General features: G+C 37.3%; 1 protein-coding gene and 1 long non-coding RNA gene across 15 annotated transcripts in view; one reads left to right on the forward strand and one right to left on the reverse strand.

The window, feature by feature from the left end:
* Positions 1-2986, reverse strand: part of LOC122068859 (F-box/LRR-repeat protein At1g67190-like) — a 5322-nt gene extending 2336 nt beyond the window's left edge. The window contains exons 1-2 of one of the 2 annotated variants that reach the window (XM_042632775.1): positions 2646-2985; positions 1-2101 (exon numbers count right to left, since the gene is read on the reverse strand). In XM_042632775.1, coding sequence (XP_042488709.1) covers positions 839-2095 — 1257 coding nt within the window. In that variant the 5' untranslated portion in view covers positions 2096-2101; positions 2646-2985 and the 3' untranslated portion in view covers positions 1-838. The other variant, XR_006137258.1, reaches the window with a different exon arrangement.
* A 5751-nt stretch (positions 2987-8737) lies between these two features.
* Positions 8738-12051, forward strand: part of LOC122068868 — a 102575-nt gene continuing 99261 nt past the window's right edge. For 7 of the 13 annotated variants that reach the window (XR_006137273.1, XR_006137262.1, XR_006137268.1 and 4 more), the window contains exons 1-7: positions 8738-9019; positions 9287-9519; positions 9638-9759; positions 9859-9907; positions 10119-10482; positions 10688-10760; positions 10848-10919. This is a non-coding gene — a long non-coding RNA (uncharacterized LOC122068868). Of the gene's footprint in view, positions 9020-9286; positions 9520-9637; positions 9760-9858; positions 9926-10118; positions 10511-10687; positions 10761-10847; positions 10920-12051 lie in introns of all 13 variants that reach the window. The other 6 variants (XR_006137274.1, XR_006137267.1, XR_006137271.1 and 3 more) reach the window with 6 other exon arrangements.

A 12051-nucleotide genomic window follows, 5' to 3' on the forward strand; every position in this document is an offset into this window, starting at 1 on the left:
TGTGAATTGTAGAACAGACTGCTGTTATGATTACTTCTCAAAAAACGGTACCCTGCCAGTCACCAGCCATGTCTTCCTTACACATTCAAACACACAGACAGAGAGAGAGAGAGAGAGAGCAAAACTTGAGGAAAGTGGAGAATAAATTTAATTTTAGAATGCTAACATTACCCTTTCCCATATGGAAGCCCCAACCCACATGTATGTATGAAATATGTAGACACTTTCAATCAAAATGAAATATGAATCTGGTTTCCCATGCTTCTAGTCAGGATAAATGAGAAAATCCAGACTGAATGCTCCTCTAGAAACATCACAAGTAGAATAGCATTTGTATCACAAGTAGTATAGCATTCGTGACACAGATGTCCAGCATTAGGAAAATAATAAACTCCCACCACCTTCGCACTTGAAAGTAATAGCCAATGAAATACCATAACACATTTCACATTTGACAAGGCTAATAAAAGGAACTAAGACACTGTTACAAGCTTTAAAACCCAAAAAAACCACAAGGATTCAACATAAGGAGAAACAGCATAAAAGGACATAGGGATCAGGATAAAGAGAAATGTAATACCAAAAGATAAGAATGGTTAAATAAATAGAGGAAAAAAGTACGATCATAAAAATAATGAATTCAAATTTTATCTCTTCCAGAAAGAATAGCATTAATGTACAATGTTCAGCCAAATAAATGTATACATCAGCGGAGAAAAATAATCCAGAATTCAGATGCATACTACAGAAGAGCACCACGTATAGCACAGGTTACCTGATTATGCAATTAGTGGTGGACAGAAACTTTGATAGCACCAAGGGTATTTTCATACACTTCCTATTCATACTCAAACTGCACTTCAACATGCATATATTTCCTCATCAGCCGAACAATAGATGAGGTAAAATTGGCCAACATATGGCATTCTTCATTTGTCTTGGCTTCTGAAACAACCCCATAGATGACCAACTTTATAAGATTAGGGCATCTCTCAAGCAGTCCAGCAACCCACTGAGAAAAGAGATCACTAATTACAGTCCACCCAAGTTCCAATACAGCAACATTCTCCAGCTGTGTAGGCCCTTGCAAGCCATAGTAAACCACCCCATCTCTTAAATCATAACTCAAGGATAAATGGCTTAGCTGAGGAAAGCAAACTGCAATTGTTTCCAAATCCACAATCTCATCCTCATCATCAAATACCACACCCCAAAGCCGAAGCCTTCTCAATTGTGATGATCTTGATATCATTTGGTAGAACTTCGGCCATATGATCGTGAAGCTGCTGACATCTACAACCTCAAGATTCTCAGTATTCTCAATTTCAAGATGGAGCACACTGACTTCATCCATCTTGAGATGCTTCAAGGTACCCTTAACAATGAGGTCAAAAAATTCTAGGGTGCAATTTTTAAGGCACAAACTCTCAAGGCTGTCGGCCTCCAACATCAACTTGTCCAAACTCATTGCTTCAAAACATATGTTCTTCAATGTAGGACTGCTAAGTTCCATTGTTGCCTGAGAATCTGACATGGCAATTTCAGGACTTACAAGGGACAAGACTTCAATCTTGGGGCAGGAAGTAAGCAGAAGCTTCAGATCCAAAGCTGAAATACTGACGCAACTCAGAGACAAGGATTTCAGGCAAGGATATCTCTGGTAATTAGGTTCAATCCCAGTGATGGAATTATGAGCCAAATGTAACACTTCCAGCTTCTGCCTACCACACTTTTCAAAAATGTTGACATTCGGGGTAGTACGGACATTATACAACAGTCGGCGCAAGGTTTCTCTGGTATACATGAGCCAAGCAATCACCGGAGCTGCCGAGAACTGATCAACGTCATCCATAAAAATAGATAGGCACTGCAAACCCCTGGTCTGGAATATCGTTTGGGTTATAATGATCTCCAGTCGACTAGTTGTGACATCACGATAAACAGGCCAATCATTGGAATTGAATGAAAGGGTGTGGAGGTGATTCCGGTAGGCTTCTCTCCACTTCCGGCAAGTTGCAGAGGCAATCACCACATCCCTTGCAGCTCCAAGCTGGGAAAGTATGTTCCCTATGACTTCAACGGGAAGGCATTCCATAATCAACTGAACATAACCAATTAAACTTTGTTTAAGATGCTATTCTTTCTGATTCTATGGGACTTCATAAAATTTTGCAAGATTAATTCTCAGTTTTCACAGTCAAAGGATTACTATATTCCATCGGGTTTATTACATCGATTAGATCATAATAAATCAAACAATTCTTTCACATCGATTCACCCGTAAACATTTATATCCGATCATATCATCTAGTATCTGGGTTTTGCAGAAGTAATTCAGGTACCTTTATTTGTAAACAAATTCCAAACATTTTCAGGCAAAACATCAGAAAATCAAGCAACTCATCCGAGAGGAAATTCAATACCCAATTCAGAGAATCAGAGAAAGCTTAAACCCAGCAGCCATTTGTCAACCAGAACATCGAGGAAATTTTATTCATTGAATCAGAACTCACGAACATTATAACCAATCGATCCACTCATCTTCCAACGAATTCATTTTCTTGGAGGAAGAGCGGATGCTCCAAACATTATTGAACTGACGACAATCCAAGAGAAGTGAAATCTAGCATCTTTGAGTTTCTCACCTGCAACCTAAGAAGTCCAAGCTCTTGTCAGAAATCCGGGATGCAATTGATTGAACTTCCACATTCAAACTCCAACGGTTTCGGACATTTAGAACAACGCAGATGGATCAATAAATGAGGAGAAAATCAAAATGGATCGAAGCCACACCAGAGAGAGAGAGAGAGAGAGCGATACACACTAACCCCGAACGTTGACGATGGCAGTCTGGCAGATTGAGGAAACTAAAGAGGGGAATTAGAAATTTGGACGATTTGAAAAGCGAAGGGCATAAATGGAATCAGGATGTTTGATCCGCTAAGAAAGGAAATGGTCACGAAACCCTGAGGCCCAGTCCGACGCCTTAAGTGTACTTCGGTGCGGTTTGCTTTTGATTTTATTTCAGTTAAATGGATTCAGTGATAGTTCATAGAAATATGGTTGTCAAAACCTAGCTTGAACCGATAAAATCGACCACAAAATCCAAATCAAATCAAACTGATCCTTATTGGATTGGTTTTGGACTGAAGTATGTTAAGATCGGTTGAAAATCGATCTAAACCGAACCGACCAATAATCAAACCAAATGAAACCGATATCAAAATAAATGATTATGAGATTATAAATTGATGAATTTACTATCCATTTTTTTCAATATCAATGAGAATATTTTCTATTGTGAGGAACTGTTATAAATCATTGAATATGAGGTTATGAATAGAGAAATTGATTCGTAAATTGTAATAATGATTTCTTTGTTTTTCTTGTTCACTATACAAAACTAGTTGGATAGTTAAATGAATAATTTATTTATTTATTTTTTTTTTAGCAAATGTTAAATGAAGGATTGGATAATAGGGTTCTTTTGTTATTTGTTATTTCAGTATTAGCTATCTTCTTGCTATCCATTGGTTTCAAATTAGTTATCTTTCCCTTACAATGATAAACCATGATATAATCATAAATTTAAAGTGTTTTTTTTGGTCAAATCTTGTCACTACAAGTTATGAAGGTAAGATTTCATTATGGTTTAAGCCCAATAATAAATCGATTGAAACCGATACTAACCCGATATTGAAAAACCGAAAGAAAACCGAAGGCAAACTAGACCAAAATCAAAACCGACCAAAAACCGAAGTTCCTTAACAGGTTGGTTTTTGTCTCCATCATTTCTAGACTGAAACCGATTCAACCTGACCGAAACCAAACCAAATCGAACGATTTCTACATAGAAATGAAAACCAAACTTTAACGCCTGATTAGGATTGATTTCTATTTCGATTTCATGAAATAGTTGACAAATAGATTTCTTTGTTAATAAAATTGAAATCGTTTTGATTGCCCCAATCTAAAAAAAAAAATTGGTATGATCTAAAATATTTCAAGTATAAGAAATTGATTCGGTAATTCAATTTCTTTCTTCTTCTTTTTTTTTTTTTTTTTTTTTGAAAGCATTTGTAATTCAATTTATAAAAATAGATTCTCTGTAATTGAATATATTTTTTGGGAGAGGGCTCCCTACTTCCCCCACACCTCCAATGTGGGGAAATCTCCCGCACACATTGTCCCACATGGTTAAGGGAGGAGTGAAAGTAATAAAAGATGCATATGAGATAGGGAACAACGCATAACCAAAAAAAATTGTTCAAATACTCGATAGGTTCTAATAAAATATGCTGAAATGTAACATAAAAATATTCACAAAAAAACTCAACAGACATTGTGTTCATCATCAATCGCTTATGATATGCTTTCCATCATTGTTGTTGTGTGCCACCCACCACATTTGCAATGTTCACAACCTCATCGTCATCAATATCTTTATTGTCAACTTCACTTTTGTCATCAAATTCTGTCCTCTCTGTTTTTTCAAAAAGCCAATATGACGTCGTTTGCTTCCTGATAAAGTTGTATATGGTAAAGTAGCTAATCAATATCAAAACTTGTGTCTTGAATTATACATAGACATCATATTTAGAACGGGAAAATGCATCTTCAAGATGCCAAATGCTCTCTCAATAACGGTTCTCAACAATGCGTGCGTAAAATTAAATAACTCCTCTGCTCCTTATGGTCACCTATGATTAATATTGTTACACCTGTGCCCTAACCCGGTAAAATTTTAACTTTTGTGATGGGTCTCGGGCTGGAGGTAGAAAGCACCAATGGGTTTTGGCTTGCGGTAGCCCATTGCAAAAGGGTGAGGAATGACCCTCCTTGCCCGTGCACTTCGTGTCTGTCAAAGTGGAGGGGATTTAAAACTTCTGACCCTAAGCAGTACATAAACTAGCACCTCCTCATACGAGTCCCAGCACGTATTGAAAATTGTCGGAAGTCCATTTATACATCCTAGGGAAACTCCCTATGGAATGGCCTAAGGAGAATAGCAAGCAGTCAAGGCACAACACTGCCTTGGCCATCGGAAACAAGGCCACCGAAAACACCTGGGTAGGATCCGATGGCCCTTGTGGTGCTAAATTGGCTTCGATGCCCATGGGCCCCGCTACTGGCATTGTGGTTAGCTACGACTAACCTCCCACGCTACATTACACCCTTCCCCATGACTTGTACACCCTATGAGTCTAAGGAGATGGACCCGCATGTGCTAAACAATGACTTAACCCACTTAAATCACGAATAAGTGCCAAACCAAATAGGTCTTAAGGCCTTGCCCTATAAATAGGGAAAGTGAGTTCATTTTTCACTTCTCACTTGTCCAAAACATGGGAGAGGAAAAAAGATGGGAACAAAGGAAGAAGAAGAAGGTGATTGAGCTCCCAGCTTCGCACTTGGTTGCCGATTGTTGCCAAAGGTAGGTGATAAAGCTAGAGAGAGGCTCACAAGTAGGTTTTTCTACTTAGCCCGAGGGATGCATCATAATATGAGCTTCCCTACTTGACCAGAGAGTCACTCTTATAAGGGTTACTCTACTTGGCTTTAGGGAAAGGGAGGCAATTAAAATAAAAATAATAAAATAATGGTTCTATGGCTAAAGGGGGCAAAGCCAACACATACACTAGCCATGAACCTTGGGGGAAAGAGAAAGCAAAAATGTAATGACTGAAATTAAAATCCTCAATTAAGAAAGAAATGGTAGTCAGGAGAGGGAATGAGATAGATGAGAGAAGACTATTGAAGAAGCCTCCCTACCTGAATCAATGCTTGAACTTGAAAGCTTGGGTGTTTTGAGATACTGTCAACCCTAAAAATCAGATCTGAAATGAACCAATCTGAAATTTCTAGGCCTAGAGAAAACAAATCTTGAAAAAAATAACTCAACTTGAAAAAGAGATGCTCCATGGTTCGTGATCTTGTCACATAGATCTAAGCCTACAACTATAACTTAAAAATTACAACTCAATTGCATAAATTATAAAGATAAAAGGCTAAATAAAAATAAAAGAGTGCTTGCATTAATTGAAATAAAAAAAGCTATTACAAAAGTGATTAAAGTAAAAACAAAGAAGAACTAAAACTAAAAGAGAGTGAGAGAAGGAGAGAGAGAGCAACTAAAAAAAAACATAGAAGAAGAATGAAGTGCCTCTTCCCATTGTGTTGATTTTATTATATACAGAATGGGGGACAGAAGCTAACGATTTTAGCTTTTAAAAAAATGATTTTTTTTTATCTTGTTGATGAGGTGGAGGAGAGAGAAGAGAGAAAGAGAGAAAACATGTGGAGAGAGAATCTCCCACGATTTTTCTTACATTTTTTTTCTAATTTTTCTCCCTTTTTCTATTTTTCTCTCTCTTCTTGCATAAGAAACCCCATTGGCTGATTTTTCTTGCTTGGATTTGGACAATATTCTATTTTAATAAAAAATTTCATCCATGCCCTTGTCTTTTCTTTTTCTTTTTCTTTTCTATTTTTTCTCTTCAACTTGCGCACAACCCTCTTGGCCGAGCTTCTTGCTTTAAGTGATGAGTAGGAGAGAGAAAATCTTTCAAAAAAAATCTCCCAAAAATTGGTAGCCACAACTCACCAACTACGCTAAGTAGTTGTTGTTACTAAAAAAAAATCTTTAATCACTCAAGGGGGGTCCATTGATCCTTGTTGGCATTTGAAATAATCCTTATACCCCTGGGACAACTACAGATGGGCTGGTTCTACATCTTGGTTCAGTTCTGATCCATTATTTTTTTTTAGCCCGAAAAAAATAATCACTTATAAGGTTGACTAAACGAATGTGTACTTTTAATCAAACACATCCATTTTTCTCATAATTTCATCCTCTTCACATCCATGAAAAGAAACAGGACCTCTTTACGTGTAAAATTGGAGATATAATGTCCGATAGTCCTTAAGGCCTTGAAAATATAAAATCTGCAAAAAGAGAGTAAAACCCAAGGTAGCTTCATTCTAAATATGTAAAATGTATGTTTTATTACCCTAGATTTCGCATATAAATGTGCTCATCAATTATCCAATAAGTAGTATTCTAATTTAATAGTTTTGATTAGTGTGGGTGAGCCGATTAATGTACGACACACATTCTCTCTCTCTCTCTCTCTCTCTCTCCCTCATATCCTAATTTTTCTACTGAAGCCTTAGATTTCTTCAGTAATTAGCTTTGTTAGCAATTTTGATGCCTCAAATTATTAAGTTGGGTGAGCCATGTTCATTGTATATCAAAGCAAAGTTAGTTTTGTGGGACTTGATTATGGTGTGGAGGAAGATGAAGTCGAGACAGACGCCAAAGGACTTCTTTAAGGGTCCAAATCTAGCTAGAAGATTGGATACAACTCATTAGAGGCATGAACGGATTCAGAAGTTGCTTAGGCTCATACCAGATGAGAGGATGTATTGTGGCTATGAGAGTGTTTTAACTTTTACTTGATGTCAATTGGGCTGTACTAAATTAAATTAATTTTATTTAATGATTTGTAATAGTTCTATTAAAGGCCTTGCTTTGCTCAGGAAATGATGATCAGAGGGTCGAGTTATGATTTGTTTTTGACTTAATATTTTCTCTTATTTCTTAAGGTTTAAACATCAAGTTTTTATTAATTTAAAGGGACATTAAAAACACTAGGTCTGGATCATTGTTATCCATTTGGCATTGTTTTAAGGAAAAGACTAGGCACTCGGTCGAGTTTTTCTCCCCACCTCCTAAAAAAAGACACCACTATCCTTGTCCCTCCCCATATAGGCCGTACATAAGTTTGTCTCACACACATGCTTGGAGTGGTTAGCATGTCCATCATCCTTTTTTTTTTGGTGTAAGTTGGAGCATTTTATATCACAAAAATTGTGATAGTAAAATAATGGCCAAGAGATTGATGCTTGGTTTTGGTCGTGTAACCCTTGCACTATCACAACTTGCAAGGCAATGAGAGCCTGTGAAGATGCATCAACATCAACAAGATTTTATTTCACATAAGGTGGGATGGTAATTTCACATGTTCCTGTGTTTGCTGCCGGACCGCGCGACTAAGCATCTTTTGTTTTTTTTTTTTCTTAAATAATGTTTCATCAAATCACTAGAAACATAGGATCTTACAGCCAAATCAGATAATGTTTTCAATCAATGTGACAATCAAGTATCAATCTTACCAAAAAAACAGAAAAAAAGACTATCAAGTATCAATCTAGCTTGTAGTTATTAAAAAAAAAAATAAAAAATTATAGGATTTGTTTTCATGTCGAAAACCTTAGAAAAAAAAAAAGTCTTAATGTCGAAAAATATAAAAAGGAGAGAAAAAAACCAAACCGTATCGTTCTCTACCCTCAAATTTTCTAAACTAGTTTGGAATCCATGTAGCGAAAGATTTACGTATAAACTTGTACGGTTTTTTGGTTTTAAAATTTCCAGAGGTTTGGTATCGCTATAGCTATAGCGGTGTCCGCGTAAGATTATATCTGAAAATTTGACGGTTTTCTCAGTTCAAAATTTCTAACCGTTTGTATCCATGTAGCGTAATAGCGTAAGACTAATCGTATTGTATAGTTTTCTCCATTCAAAATTTCTAGCCGTTTGTGTTCCTGTAGCGTATTAGCGTAAGACTAATCGTATCGTATAGTTTTCTCCATGTAAAATTTCTAGCCGTTTGTAGCTTATTAGCGTAAGATCTTCGTCTGAAATTTTGAAATTTGAGCTTCAGGTTTTTCCCACCTCTCTCTCTCTCTCTCTCTCTCTTTCTCTCTCTCTCTCTCTATGGAATACGAACGTGATTTTCATTCTCCATCGCTGAAGCAGAAGGTACGATCAACCTTTGTCTCTCCTGTTGCTTCGGCAACGGTCACCATGAACAACTCGGAGACGAAGACAGGCCGAGGCTCGTCAGATCTTCGTCTTCTGGCTGAGATCGAGAGCTCACGAATTCCCAGAATTCAAAGAAAAATGCCGGAATGTCATCTCTCGGATGGGAAGAGGTCGTAGACACTCAGCTGATTTCAGGTATGATCCATTGAGTTACGCTCTCAATTTTGACGAAGGACCTGATGAATTTCAGAGCGACGAATTACCTCTTAGGAACTTGTCTGCCAGATTTCCAGCATGCCACCAGCGAAATCGATTTCGCCGCCGATGGCTGTAGGCGAGATCACTGCCGACAGTTAGAAAAAAAAAAAATAGCGTATCGGTGATTCAGTCTCTTGGATTTTATTTCTTTTTCTTTTTTCTTAATCTGTTATCCGTTGATTATTGTATAATTCGTTTGATCAGCGAATAAAGGATACCTCCAAAAATTTCGTCTAAAAGGGAAAGAGGAGAAGTACGAGATGTCAGGGGAGAAAGGGAGGGGAGAGAGAAAAAGCGGGGCCAACAGAAGCAGAGAGGGTCGTGGGAGAGAAGAGAGAGAACTGATGCGGAGGACAGAATTGCAGAGTGAAGAGAGGAAAACCCCGGCAGAGGCGGATTCACATGCCGCATAGAAGTCAAATCATCTAGGAGATTGAGTACTTTTACTTCCCTCTCAGAACTTTAATTTTGCTGGAATCATCAACCTTCAACTATGTGATTTCAAAACGGTTGAACCTCTTTTTTGATTGATCTTCTTAATTTTATTGGCGTAAGATTTCATTGCTCAGTTAAAAGGATTCGTGGCGAGGATGAACGAAACTTCTGCTTCTGCCATGAAGATTGATGTGATAAGTCGCAATTTTCTGATTAGATCAATCCCAAGTCCTCTATAAATGGTTTTTTCTCTCGAACTGTTACGTTGTTCCTTCTTTTGAACCACATGCTCCTTTAAATTTTGCATTCTTGATCTTGACCTTGTTATCTGCCGTTTGCAGTGCTGCACCTATTAAAATCTGTTCAGATGCAGCACGGATCGCGGCATAGGTATTATACTCGTTATCAGTATGGTTCCTCCGATTTAGTACTTTCTTGCATTTACTGCTAGTTTATTTCTTATTTTGTCTTGAATTAGGAACCGTCAATGTTCAAGTTACTTTTTCGTATTTCTTCTGTTGTTAAATTGTTTGTAGGAGGTACTGCACTAATACGATTGAGAAGGTTATACAAATCACTGAAGTTCACTCATTGTTTGTAGGAGGTACTGCACTAAGAGGGCCATAACTAAATGAACAGCGATGGAAGTGAGGATTATCATACTGGTTGGTCACCCTGTCCTCAGGTGGGAAATGCATATTTGTACTTTATATGGAAGCAATTAAGTGAATCCGGCAAGTATGTTATCTATCCGCGGAGGGAGAGAATTGCAGAAAGAAAGTTGATGAACTTTTGAATGAGTATAATTTTTTTTAATCCAGTTCTCAAAAAGTTGCAGGGTGTTGCTTGAGTAGTTGGGTTCTCAAGCTCCTAACTACTTTTGCAGTTAGGGTTTGACTCTCTTTTTTGGGGCTCGGATTGATTACCAAGACAGAGCAAAGTTGAAGGACGAGAAGAGACTTGAGGTTGTATGGCAGGGTTCAAAGTCTCTTGGTTCGTCTATTGGTTTATATATTGCTTTGCCTTTCATCATATGGGACACCAAGAAAAATAATAACTTCAACCCTGATTATTATGTCCTTTATATTGAATTAGACAACCTAGTTTTGTGGAAATTTTATACTTTGCACCTCTTCTGACCTTTCCTTTAATAAACACAAATATTCACAGGTATGTTCCCCTGGCATTACAATCCTTTTGATGGCTTCACATTTGAATTAAATGATGAATCTCCCCCGTTCGGGTATTTGTCTTCCAAGATCTCTTTTTTTTCTTCCCTGATAAGTATTCCTTGTATATGCTCTTTTAATGTTTCTCTTCTCGATTGAAGGGTGACTTGCTTCTGTTTGACTACAATGTGCAAGAGTGAGTGAATGACTTTGTTGATATTTTCTTCACCCTGGTAACCCCCAAGCTCACACACCCTCTTCATTTTTGAGCTGTTTCTGATTGCTTTTTATTCTATAGTTTCTATAGTTTGGTTGTCTGCTACAAGGTATTGGTATTTAGTTTATCCACCTTCAATATAACCTCGGAGGTCATACTATCATGTGATAATTTTGAAAGCTCTTCAAAATCATGTTCATAATGGATATGAATCACCTTGAAATTTGTCAGATCACCAACTGACTATACCTAGATAGAAATAAAAATTCCAATGAATGATTGCCTTGATTGAAATAAATTCAGATGAAAAACAAAGAAAGAGTTGATGGAGGTTCAATAGCTTTAGAATCCTTTTCATTCTGGTAACCCTATGTATGATTCCACCAATCTTGGCTTCTAATTAAAATAAAAGTCAATCTAGTAATCCAGTGTATTCTTATAAAAACAAGACTTTCTTTCCACCTTATTTTATTAACATAGTGTGCATATATTCCTAAATTCCAGGCTAATGTAACTAGGACCATGGGCACATACTTACTATATCAATATGAAAACACATGGTTTAGTCAGATGGTCAAGCTTCTTCATTATATCAACAAGGTAATTACCTACAGAGACCTTCAACAAAAAACTAGACGAAGGCAACAAGAACCTTGATTCAACAATGTGACTGTAGCTTAGGATCTGGAGTGTTGTTTTCCTTCCAAATATTTTCTGGACTTTATGTTATTGTTAAAAGTCGATACTCTTCTATGATCATGCTTTTGTTTACAATAAATGAGAAGAATCCATGGCTTTGTTGTGCTTGTGCGATGAGAGAATAACAGAACTTTTTAAGTTTTCTGCATCTCTAAAGGACTCCCATTATCTCCTACGCATTCTAAGTGTATGTTGATTTAGGCTACTGAAGGTAGAGAAAGGAATGTTCTCATAGAGGTTGAATGTGAACAACCTAGCAATAGGGGTTATTCATAGTTAGAAGGACTTCATATAGTGGGTGGGCCTTGGTGCAACGGTAAGGTTGCTCCATTGCAACGTAGTGGTCACGGGTTTGAGTTGGTAAACTGCCTCTCCATGAAAGGGGGTAATGTTACATACATTATGACCCTCCCCAGACCCGTACAACTGGTACTGCATTTTTTCTTTTG

This window comes from Macadamia integrifolia, unplaced genomic scaffold (genome assembly GCF_013358625.1).
Source record: "Macadamia integrifolia cultivar HAES 741 unplaced genomic scaffold, SCU_Mint_v3 scaffold472, whole genome shotgun sequence".
NCBI lineage: Eukaryota > Viridiplantae > Streptophyta > Magnoliopsida > Proteales > Proteaceae > Macadamia > Macadamia integrifolia.